The 12,500-nt window shown below is 53.5% G+C and overlaps 1 protein-coding gene across 5 annotated transcripts in view; it reads right to left on the bottom strand.

Annotated features, from left to right (window-relative positions):
* msi2a (musashi RNA-binding protein 2a) overlaps window positions 1-12,500 on the bottom strand; it is a 152,123-nt gene that overhangs the window by 40,115 nt on the left and 99,508 nt on the right. For all 5 annotated transcript variants that reach the window (XM_035535316.1, XM_035535313.1, XM_035535315.1 and 2 more), the window contains one exon: window positions 4,758-4,840. In XM_035535316.1, coding sequence (XP_035391209.1) covers window positions 4,758-4,840 — 83 coding nt within the window. The remainder of the gene's footprint in view (window positions 1-4,757; window positions 4,841-12,500) is intronic.

Here is a 12,500-nt window from a genome sequence, read left to right as displayed (position 1 = left end):
AACTACGAGACAATCATCCCGCAGTCTCGAGAGCGGGGCGACATGCAGCGGCCTTACAGAGTGCACACACGAGTGCTAAATGGGTTAGCGTACAACACACACACACACACCTCCCACGTTGTTCCAAAGCGGAGGATCGCACGAGTACGTGCAAAAAAAATAATCAATCACACCACGGTGGCCTGAAATCACTCTGCCAACCAGAAGATTTGAAACACCAACAATGTGCTCTCTGAAAATCACAACTCGGAGTGGAAAAGAAGCAGAAGAAAAACAGCAGGAGTGGCACTCGGCAGCGTGGTGGCTGGAAGCCCTCCCTCGTCCCGTAATTGGTAGGCCATGTCGGGGGAGCCGACTGAAAAATTGACTACGAGAGGGAAATTCAGCCCTGAGGCGGCGATCATTTTCTGCTGAGGAATATGGCACGCGGCGTGTTTAAGGACATTAGCTCGCCGCGCTCCGCTAAAGCCAGCGCTGCCGCAAGACCCACGGGTGAGGGCGGGGGGGGCTCTGGCAGGAGCGTGTTAACGCTGATCTAGAATCAGCAAAGATGCGAGGGCACCATTGTAAGAGAAACAGCAGGTCTGATTTCAGACCAGGGCGCAGGGCGGCCTGCTGTGTGTGTGGACAGTGCGGCAGCCTGCAGTGTGAGGAATGTAGGAAGGTCTTTAGCGAGGTTGTAGGTCAGACAGTCATCGATGTGTGGTCAGGGAGTTTAAGCCCCCATTACACACACAAAATGAGAAAAAGTGGTTGACTGGCATTAGAAAAGCCTTCATTTAACAGCGGCGCGCGATTCATAGCACTTTGAGTGAGATTGCTTCGGAGACTTGGGAGCCCGTGCATTATTGATACACTTTAAAAAACTTCATCTATGACACAGAAATCCATACACCCCTTCCATCAGAGGACGGCCCAAACCTCCCTCTCAGCAGTCTGCCGCTACACAGCCAGCACACACGCTGCAGAAGAGTCCCGCCGATCCGATCTCCCGCCCATCTAAATGACATTATGCGCTGCTCTCTCTCTCTGCCCTGAGGAAGGCTCTTCCTCAGCCCCATCATTCTGGATTGCTTCTGCTCACAAAGGCAGGTACGCTAATGTGCTTTATGAGTTACTGTTCACCGCTGGTCTGAGGGGAAAAGCACCACTAGCGTCTCTGGATCTGAAGCGGTGTGAAGCGTCTCTGGGTACTCTGAACCTGAGTAAGAGCTCTTACGCTTCCCTCACTGGCTCGCCCTTTGTTAAGAGGGTGGTCTCCTCCACACAATCTGTGCTCACGTGTTGTTCTCAGCTGCCTGATGTGGTCTACAGCTTTCAGGAAGCAGCTCACACTCAGCATTCGGTGTTTCCTCTGGAAACACATCCACTAGCGGCTCGGCACTTAGCCGATGTGTTGATTTAGGAATAGAAGGGACCCCACTGGACTTCCATGGCCTTCCAGAGGGGAAATCCCTTCTGCGGTAGAACTCAGTTCTAGAGGCACAAAAACAAGTAAAGGTCGGTGAGAAGAATCTGGCTACAGTCGTGCGTAAGCACTTGTGTTTACACTGTGGTGAACTGGGAGACATCTAATTGTTTGCTTAGATCAATGGGAGGTCAAAAGGACAGTGAGATGTGTAGAAGAGGCTGGGAGTGAAGTTCTAATAGTGGCCAATTGTCCATCAATTAACCAATCAATGAACAGAGCAATGAATCAATCCGACGTCCTGTCAGAACTCCGTGGGAAGGCGGTGGCTGGGATTGAGTGGGATTAGCAGATAGAGCTGACAAAGACATTCCAATCACCAGGCAGCCTATCGGAAAAGCCGCAGTGCTAGCAACATGTCTGCTTGTGTGTGTGTGTGTGTGTGTGTGTGTGTGTGTGTTGCAGTCCCCGTCATCAGTCATTACATCACTCCATTAGCTGCACCACACAAATTAAGGATGCTCTGAGTGGCTGTGATAAATGTGGCAAGCGAGAATACTGAGGCTGTGATCTCCTCCCTCCCTCCGTTCCACCCCACATCTGGAGAGTGAGTCTCGGCAGTCTGCCTCTCTCTGAGCAGTGAGTCTTAATGGCTGGGTCATTATCAGTGTGTTGGTCACTCTAGCTGCTCCACAGGCAAACAGATCGCAGTGGGAAACCCACACCCCAACGAGACCTGCCTCCTAGATAACTGGGGCCAAACGAGAGAGAGAGACTTCTTGGTATGCACCACCATTTTGTACGTTTTGTTAATGAAGTCAGAGTCACATCTTAAGAAGCAAGAAGGGAGCTAGTGATCAGGAGGGTAGAGAGAAAGAGAGAGAGAGAGAGAGAGTGCGAGAGAGCAAGAGGGAAAGAAGGAGAGAGAGTGAAGGCTATTTTCTCAATCATTCGGCCGTTTGTGATTCCCAGCAGTCCTAGAGCGAGCACGATGTGGTAGCGGCGGTAATCAGATCGGAAAAGAATCTGGGAATGAATGAACTGTTCTGTCCCCTCCCTCCCACCCTCCCCCTCATCCGCGTCTGCTCTGTGGAGGGAGGACAGCGTCCAGACGCGCCGCTCCACCCCGTCGCCCTAGGAGGCCATAAATGAGGGTGCAGAGGCACTGTTGCCCATGAGCCTGCCCGGGTGGAGGTGGGTGGAGGTGGGTGGAGCCCTGCACGGGGAAGCCGGACCTCAGAAGACGGCGTGGAGACCGGAGAGGGACACTCAACCGAAGCTGAGGTTACCAATCCAGGTATCGGGGAACCTGAGTCAGCTCCAGGTTGGGTTCTGGTACTGGAGCCGGTTCTGGTGCCCGCCGCCCCGCAGCTGTTCGACCACACGTGCGTCTCCCCATCAAAGACTCCGCAGGGCCTGGGAGGGGTGGAGGCAGCAGGTGCCGACCACGGCCTCGGGTGGGGTACGTCTTCCAGGAGCAGCAGCCAACAGTAGTTCATCCAGGAGGTGTAAATGAGCGCAAATATCTGGCATCCCAGAAGGGTCCGTCACCTTCCCTCACCTCTGATCCTAGAGCCATATCCCTCATATCCCTCCATCCCTCTCCACTTCCCAGATGTCGGTGCCGTGTGGGGCCAGAGCGAGGCCGCTTTAATACTTTAACCGGTAACTGGGTTTTCAGGGCGGCGGGAGAAGAGACTACTGAATGTTTTATGGGCTGCCGTGCGGCCAGAGTGGAAATCAAAGGCAGATGATGGCAGCAAGGTTCCTGCTCCTCCCCTCTGGCCTCTGCTCCCCTCCCCTCCTCCCCTCCACCCAGGCCCACATCCCTCCTGAGCTGGAGTCTCTCCCAGGCCTGTCTGGGTTGAAGGTACCAGGGCACCTGGTCATAGCTGAAAGGGTGACCACGCCAGATGGTCACAGACTAGGGAAGGTGGGGTGGGGTGGGTGGACAGCTTCCGAAATAGTCCAAGTCGGGATGACTTGGCAAGCCAAAGAAGCGAAGAGGCGTCAAAGCCGTGAAACCCGGGCGCCTGCTTTCGAGGGTGTGGCGAGGGGATGAGCGGGAAGGCGTCTGGTTCTAGCCGGAGACCTTCGCGGTCCTCCCCGCTCCTATTGCCGGGAAACGCGACCGCGGAGACGTCGGGAGCAGCACAGAGGCGCCGGAGCCGTCCCGGGAACACTGGCTCACCTCACGCCGCCCCTGACTGGTCTCTTCTTTTGCCCACCCTGAGGTTACTCATCTGGGGGTAATGGCGCTCGGCACCCCCTGGCAGGTCCCACTCGGAGGCGGCTGGTCTATGGATGGCCCCGGCCCTGGCTGGTGAAGCCATCTGAGGCAACATCATACGAAAATCGATCACGCCGTCCTGCACCCGTGGTTCCTGGGGCCAGATAACATGTCTGGCCCTGAGCTCGGAACAGCCGGTCTGTGACGGAGGAGCAGGGAGGGAGAGGAGAGTCATGGGTGTGTGTGTGTGTGTGTGTGTGTGTGTGTGTGGGGGGGGGGGTGGTCTTCTGTTCTTGATATACAAAGCCCAGTGCTCCTGGCCTTCACTGAGGCCTCTCTTGTCGTCTCTGAGGATGTGAAAGCCAGACATTGATCGCGTTCTGCTACACTTACACAGCAAGGTGGGAGGAGACGGAGGAGTCTCTCTGGACGACTGCTTCCCGCTCCTCAGCCCCTGTCAGTCAAACAGCTCCGGGAGGGAGCCGGAAAGCCAGAGACCCTCCGGAGCCCTGACACAGGCCTCGGATCCCCCACAATGCAGCTCTTTTGCAGCCCAAGGACCTGCCCTTCAGACCCGCCTTCCAGCGGATCCATCCGTCCACTCGTCCCACTCACGGGCACAGTTACGCTACGTTCAGCTTCCTTCGGAAAGTATGAGAGCATCCATAGATGGATGCTTCCTGTCATATTCGTCCTGAACTCACAACATTGCTGCCCAACCACGGCGTCCGGCCCTGGGAGAGCAGATGTGTGCTGTGGTCGGCACGGGGGCAGGCTCGGTCATTACTAGGCTCACAAAGGCGATAATCCCCCTTTAATGAAGTCAGCTGCCACCAGGGTCCATCTCTCTCTCTCTCTCTCTCTCTCGCTCTCTCACACACACACACGCTTGCTCATTCTCTTCCAACTAAGAAGAAGGGATTTACAAAGAGAGCGCGAGGGAGGGACAGGTTTCTGTCTCCTTTTTATGACCCAACAGGAACCACTCTGTCACACACACACACACACACACACCACTCCATCCCAAGTAGAGCATGCTATTAGTGCCACACTAAATGGGAAATCAAATATTAATCCAGCAAACATTGCTCCCCAAATTGAAAAGTGAAGAGCACTTACCATTTTATTATTGATTTCGTGAAAATGAATTTCGCAGACTTTCTCTACGACGTCTTCATTCTCAAAAGTTACAAAGCCAAAGCCTGCAGGAGAGAGAGATGGATGGAGAGAGAGAGAGAGAGAGAGAGAGAGAGAGAGAGAGAGAGAGAGAGAGAGAGAGAGAGAGAGAGAAGGTAAGTACTTTCTTGCTCCTCACTTTCAGCAAGTCAAAGTTCAGTACATAAGAAAAAACATCACCATCATTAAAAGAAAACAGCAGATGAGAGTGGGCCCTGTTCTGGTTCTGAACGCCTGGTTTGCCATCAGTGGCCAATCAGCGGTCCCGACCGGGATCAGCTCAGCCGGGGTTGGCTTCCGCACTGGCGTGCTGCTCCCAGGAGCGCTTGTCTTTTTGAAACGGGGCCGACGATGAAATCTCCGACATTATTAGCCACAGTGGAGCGCCTCCTCGGAAAGGACGGAGCCGAGGAGCGCGGTACAAAGCCCGTTTAATGAGATTCATGGAGACCCAGTGCCTGCCGACGGAATTCCATTAAACGAATTCCGTGCTCTCTCCATTGAAATTTCACTGTATAACAAGCTCTGGTTTTTATGGTAATGCGGGACCCGCCGATATCTGAAACGTGTCGCTGACCGTGGGAGTCCCCCCCCACCCTCATCTCTCCCCTCTGTATCGATAAAATTAAAGCTTAACCCTTTCCCTGCTGGCCGAGGAGCAGCTGTCTGGGAGGGCGTCAGGAGTCATGCTGCTCACGTGCTCGTGAGGTGTGGTGTCGGCGGATTAGACACGGCTCTGTAGGTGAACGTCTGAGGATGGGAAAACACTTCAACCACTGCCCCCACCATGAACATGCAACCGCATGCATCTCGTGTGTGTGCGCGCGCGCTAGAGCAAACATTAAATGCTTCCATCTGTACATTATGGACACCCTGAGGTCTCAGGATACACTGATATACTTCAAGGTTCAAAAAATGTTTTCAATTATGAGCTCTGCTGAATCGGCCCACCTGGACAGGTGTACAACCCACACTATGGTGCTTACTGCCACCCTGGAGACAATACACACACACACTTGCTATGGCACCTTTTCCTGCCATAAGATCTACAAATGAGGCCCTTTTAAAGAACTGTGCCCGGGGCTTTCTGGGGCTGAGTCCCTAATCTCAGACACTAACAGATAAAAGAGGAAACCGCAGCCAAAATCCACACGGCAAGTCGACCTCTGACCCCAGCGCCTGCCAGCTGCCCTGGGCGGGGAGATAAGAGGGGTGAGGGGTCACAAGCAGGAGATACAGGCTGTGCCACAAGCCACGAATACAGCAGCAGATAAGAGACAGCAGCACTGATAGGACAAGGAATCAGACAAACTGAGAGCACTGTGCATTGAGTGGATCACACACACAAAATACAAATTAATCCACCATATACATTTAAGTCAGCCTATGGCTGTAGAGTAGAAGTTGTGCGAGTATTAGTTGTGCGAACATCTGTGTGTGTGTGCTGTGTGTGTGTATACACACTTTTCCTTCCACCTCAGCCTAGGAGCCTGGAGCAGAGTTGTTTGGTAAAGAGGGTCTAGACATTACTCACTCTGTCCTGAGGTGTGTGTGTGCGTGTGTGTGTGTGTGTGTGTGTATACAATCACACGCACAAAGGCTTCCATGTGGTTTTCCCTGGGTGGAAACGCATTTACAGGGTGTTACACCACAGTGAGAAAACGCCAAGGCCCTGTGTAGCAGACTACAGACCACGACAGAGAGAGCGAGAGAGAGCGAGAGAGAGCGAGAGAGAGAGAGAGCGAGAGGACAGAGTAAGTGTCCCTCAGTCTGTCTCTCTCTCCATCCATCCCTCTCTCCCACCCATCATTCCGGCATCTTGCACAGTAATGCTAACCTGTCAATGAGGCAGTCGGTTCGAAGGAGGTCGCGACCCTCCATTTCTCCCGTGCCCTCCTCCGCTTTACACGGCCGTGCTAAAAACATCCAGTCACATCCAGGGCTTCACCTCCACTCCTCCTCCGTCTCTCCATGTGCCCCCCCGCCCTTGCACCATCGTCCTCTCATTGGTTATTGTTCTTAACAGAGGCTTTTGGCTCCTCGCTCTGCGGTGTATTCCCGGGAGAGCCTGGTCTGAGCGAGGGGGGGTGGGTGGATGCGACTAATCAGACAGCCAAGAGGCACAAGCATGGAGCTCGAAAAGGTAACGGACGTCCCGCTGATGGCAAACGCCTTCACTGAAGCACGCCTTCTGTGTGGGGGGGTGGGGGAGAGGGGGAGGTTGGCGTGAGGAAGCAAGTCAGAGGGAACAGCGTGTGTGCGAGAGAGAGAAAAGGTCCCTTACTGCTAACGCAAGCGGCACTTTCCAAATATATGAAATCAGCCATCAGTAGGCATCTATCACGGCGGGGCCGTGCGCCTGGACAGAAGGGTTAACGCACGTGCCCCCCCCCCCAATGTCATGGGGTGGGCTGCACGTGCGCACGCACAAAATCGCACGAAGGTCAGGCTCAATGGCATGGTGCATTACCGCTGCCGACCCCGTGGGGGCAGCGCTGAGACGAGCGCGCCGCTCGGACAGGGTGACCTCTGTGTTAAACAACACAGCCCACACACAGGAAGGCTTAACAAGACAGAGGGACACCCACGCAGAGACAGGCGAGCGCAAACAGGCTTTCAGGAACTCGCGCGCACGCACACACACACACACACACACACACACACACACACACGCACACAGCAGAAAACACACGCATACGAAACTGTGCAGCAGCTCCCACTACTAACCCCACACCAGCAGATGTTGAGGGATCTGGCAAACGTGGAGCCGTGGAGACGTCTCTGTTACAGCTCCTGATGGCAGACGTCATAGCGGAACAGAACGGGAATTAGGAACACCGTGGGTCTCGCACCTGCCATCGCTATTGACTCTCTCTGCGCACTCGCGCACACGCACTCGCGCGCACACACACACGCTTTCACAGCTAAAAGCATTACCTCTCACCGAGCCCCCGTGCATGGTAATATCCCCAAGGGTGGGTAGATTACACACACAGGGAGGTCTTTAATGTGAAACTCAATCCTGACTGTGCTGGGTCTCCCATCTGATGCCTGGTGTTCCACCATGCAGGGTACATGTACACCCACCACCACACCCAAGCCCCTCTAGGTCAGCAGATGGCTGAAGGCAGCAACCTCTGTGTAGTGGTGCGTGGTCTGTATCCCACTACGACGACACCCTCTTTCCCCACTTTCACCCTCCAGACCAAACAAGCGGCTTTTACCCCAATTTTTGCCCCGATGTGGCGCTTTTTCCAGCCGCCTGCCTGGTAATAGGTGTTAGTGCAGCCTCCCGTGGATGAGAGCTCTGTACCTCACACTTATCAGCCAGGTGCTAGCAGACGAGGCTCCACACATCATGATGGTCCACCCCCCACCTCCCTCCATCCCTCCCTCAGCCTAGAATCCCCCCCCAACCCTGTAACAAGACAATAAAATAAATAAATTGATTGATTAATGAATTAATTACTAAATTGATGAAACATTGTGTGACCTTAAAAGCACTAGGGTCTTTTTATGGTATTTAATGCAGAACAAATCAAGGGTCTCATGGACTTTTGCAGAAAGTTCCAGAAGTAATTTCCACAAGCCAGTGGAAGTGGAAGAGTTAGTGCAGTTAAACTTTATGTTCAACTGTCAGCATTCGTTTAAAAGCTTCAACTGCCACAGTTCTCATTGGGGAGTTATAAATGAGACTAAATGCTCTTTCAAAGCATTTGGGAGTTATAAATGAGACTAAAGGCTCTTTCAGGGCATTTACACAAGCATAGAGGAGACAGGCTGCGCGGACGGATATAAGACCACGCAACTCAAGACTCACAAACATGAACGCTCTGTATACAACCACACGCATGCGCACACACACACGTGCACACACACACACTGTTCCTACAGGGGAAACACACCTGGTTAACAGCAGAACCAAAATGTGAGCACAGGCTTTTATAGTGTGCTCATGATACATGATACATGCACTATGGGAATACACACACACACACACACACTCTAGGATACAGCACAGTAAGACATTGTTAAGAGCATGGGTGCTGGCAGTTTGTGAGAGGCTGGTGGACGTGACCGGCGCGGGTAAACCAGCTCCTATGAGCGGCCTGGACCCACCCTGGGGAAGGAGCCCAGCCAATCAGCAGCTCAGAGCCGGACGTGAGCCAGACATGCGCGTCACACACAAACAGAGTGATGAGGGAGAGAGAGAGAGAGAGAGAGAGAGAGAGATGGAGAAGGGGGAGGACAAAAGATGGATGGATGTTTGAACAGAGAGAGGGACAGATGGACAAACGGATAAACAGCAGGCGAGAGTTGTGCACAAGAGGCAGCAGGCCTGTAAACAAGTGTGGTGTTTTCCGCAGGGCCCGTGACAGACAGGCCAGAGATATTTATGGCTGTTGGACAATGTGAGGATCTGGAACAGGTCTGGTGTTTATTTTGGTTGTACGGAGTGTGTGTCCTCTACCTGCTCACATCTCCTGCTAAAAATCACACATCAGCATGTTCTACCCCCATGACATGCTGACTCACTCATTCTCTCCCAGAGTATTCTCACGGGTTCCGCCAACTCACACACGCATGCGCGCACGCCCACACCACAGACACGTGGCAAAAACAGCCCTCTTCTGACAGATGTGGGGTCACAGCCCCATCGACGCAGAGGTGAATGCCACGTTTGATTAATGGTGCCACTAAACAGGGGGAGACCCCCCCCCCCCCCCCCAACACGGCCCATAACGCAGCTCACAAACCAAAACAAATCACTCCCTCTAAATCACTAATGATCTCTGCTCTACTTCTGCCCCTCTGCACTAAGACCGCAGTGGCTAATGAGGGGGAGGAGCAGCGGAGGGATGTCTATGGAACAGCCTCAGAGAGAACAGCAGCTTCCCCCTGCTGAACCACTTTTTTGGTTCCCCTCTGACCTGGGGGGGGGGTGTTTCTCTTTCATGTTGTTGCAACTGACCCGGCCCCCGTTCCAAGCCCGTGCAACAGGATTGGTCACAGCTCCCGGTTTGTTGTTTTTACCCAGCCACTGCCCCCTCAGCAGCCAATGGGAGGGAGGCATGGACAGGCCACATCTCGGTGCAGACCAATGGCTGTGGAGCAGGCTTCAAAGTCCAATTCTGTGACTCGCTGGGTCAACAGAGTAGAGGACAAAAAACAAAAACAAAAACAGAAACAGAAAAAAACCTAATTACACTGGTGAACAAAGGGAGGGGAGAGAGAGAGAGAGAGAGAGAGAGAGAGAGAGAAAATGGTATTTGAAAAGGAAAAAAACAGAAATATGCTGGAGGCAAATGAAGGAAGCGCTAATGATGGCGAGGGCAGCGGCCCCTTGTGATTCACTGACAGAATTCGGGTGTCACGGTGACGGAGGAAGGAGACCAATTACTGAGGCAGAGGTATGCGAGGACTTTCCAGCGGGCATGCGCTGACCCCCAGCCTGGCGAGCGCCGCACCTCCATCAACCAAAACACAAAGGGAGGAGGACAGCCAAAAATACAACAATAACCCCGACCCGCGAGCCCTGACTGCCAGACTGCCCCAGCTGTGTGTGTGTGTGTGTGTGTGTCGGGGGGGGGTTGCTATTTTTCAGCCCCTACCTTATTAAACTGGTTGTTTCCCATCATTCCCAGTCATTCCCAGCACATCTGAATATCTGAATTTTAGAGCTGGTGATAAATCACTTATTCAGGTTTGTCCCATCCTTGGAGGAACTCCTGTGCCAACAATGTCAATAAAACCTGAGCAAAAAAGTGTGTCCGCACGCATGTGTGTGTAAACCCCCCCAGGGTCGTACGCATCCTCCTCCCTCATGTTGAAGATGGCGCCCTGTGACGACGTTGCAGGAGGGCTGCTCCTGTGATCGTGGTGCCCCCCCCCGCTGACTCATTCACTGCATCTCCGGAATGTTGGCTGGAATTCAGCGGGCTCCGGATTTGACTGCTGGGGGGGCGAGTGCTTGGCATTCCCGGTGCTGCACGTGATCAGAGAGTTCCAAAAGTGAGGGGAGGAATCCTCAGCCCCTGTGGGGCTTTTGCCTGGACTGGCACACAGTGGGAGAGAGAGAGTGAGTGAGTGTGTGTGTGTGTTGGGGGGGGGCGGGTGCAATCGCACTCCTACAGGTTTGCGATGCATTCCTTGCCCTTGCAGAGGCTCGGCCAGCGAGTTCAAGCCCCACCCTCCCACCTCCCAGTTCTAGACAGACTGATGTAATTGTGGGGGCATCGTCGGACTGTCTGCTCCTTAATTACCCCGGATGCAGAAAGGCCACTGTGCTGATCAGTGTGTGCGAGACAGTGATCAGTCTACCACCTTCACACACAAACACTACGCTCCCAGAAACAGTGAGGGCGCTCATGCGTGCATGCATATGTGTGCGTGTGTGTGTGTGTGTGTGTGTTGAGGGGTGTTAACTTTCAAAACATGAAGCTCAGCTCAATTCCCTGCATGGCCTCTTCAGATTGCTGGTTAGGTATTTCACGTGGGCTGGGTGACATTTACCGCGCCACGGAAATTTCTGGTAGAAATGATACGCCAATTATATCATTTCCAGACGCTATTTAAAAATTGCAGCGCGACAGCAGAGCCCAGAGAGGCACAGTGCAGAGCGGAGACGACTGCACCCAGAGAACAGGGAATGAAAGGGACCGCCGCCGCCTCAACCGCACTTAAGCATACGCGTGCACGCGCGTGTGTGGCTGTTCCGAGGTTGGACACATCGGAGGCGACCACAGACGGTCTGTGTTTGTCCTTCGTAACCCCACTGCCCCCCCCACGGAGGAGGTTGTGTGGTTTGGTCCTCTAGAACACCCACTGCCCTCATCTGCCCCTCCCCCGTTTCTGAACCAGTGCTCTGGGGTCCACTCACTTTCACACATAGAGAGAGAGAGAGAGAGAGAGAGAGAGAGAGAGAGAGCGCGCGCTCTTTTATAGACACAGCTAGTGTGCGTCAGTCATACCAAGTCCTTATGAGTTGTGTATTTACAAGCAAGATTAAAAGGCTCTGTGCGCGCGCGCGCGTGTGTGTGCGTGTGTGTGTGTGTGTGTGCCTGTATGTGTTCTGAGAACCAACTCCAGAATTCCCCCTGAAGGCATGCGCTCTCTCCTAAGCATTCTCAGTTGACGGATTCTGAGGGACAGGTTTCTCCTGGCTCCTGCAATCATGTTCCCACAGTACTGAGCTTTCTAGAACCAGGAGCAGCACATAAGATGGCCTAGGTTTTCCACATGTGAGTGTGTGTGTGTGTGTGTGTGTGCGCGCTCTGCAGGAAAGCTCCCGTCCTGAGAGGCAGCACAGAGGGAACTATTTTGTCTGTGTCTCTATATAGGTCAGCAAACAGCAAAAGGGCCATCAATTTCTCTGTCCTACTTAGTCATGCGCACGAACACACACACACACACACACACACACACACACACACACACACACACGCACAGCGAGAGACCACTTCCCAGTTAACTCTCTCCACAGCCAGTACTAAAGCACCGAGAGGAGAGAGAGCCAATCCCACGGAGGCATTTGGACGGTGTGGGTCGTCAGAGGATGGCTTCTCCTTCCAGGCTACGCCTCCTCTGGCACCTTGGCGAGGTCGTCTGCTGCTTGTTCGTTAGGGGGCTGGACGTGGATTCTTTGATTTCTGTGAAGTTGCATTATTATTTTTTTTTTACATGCTG

This window comes from Electrophorus electricus, chromosome 17 (assembly GCF_013358815.1).
Source record: "Electrophorus electricus isolate fEleEle1 chromosome 17, fEleEle1.pri, whole genome shotgun sequence".
Lineage (NCBI taxonomy): Eukaryota > Metazoa > Chordata > Actinopteri > Gymnotiformes > Gymnotidae > Electrophorus > Electrophorus electricus.
Note: the sequence above shows the minus strand (reverse complement) of the source record. Positions and strands in the feature narration are given on the sequence as shown.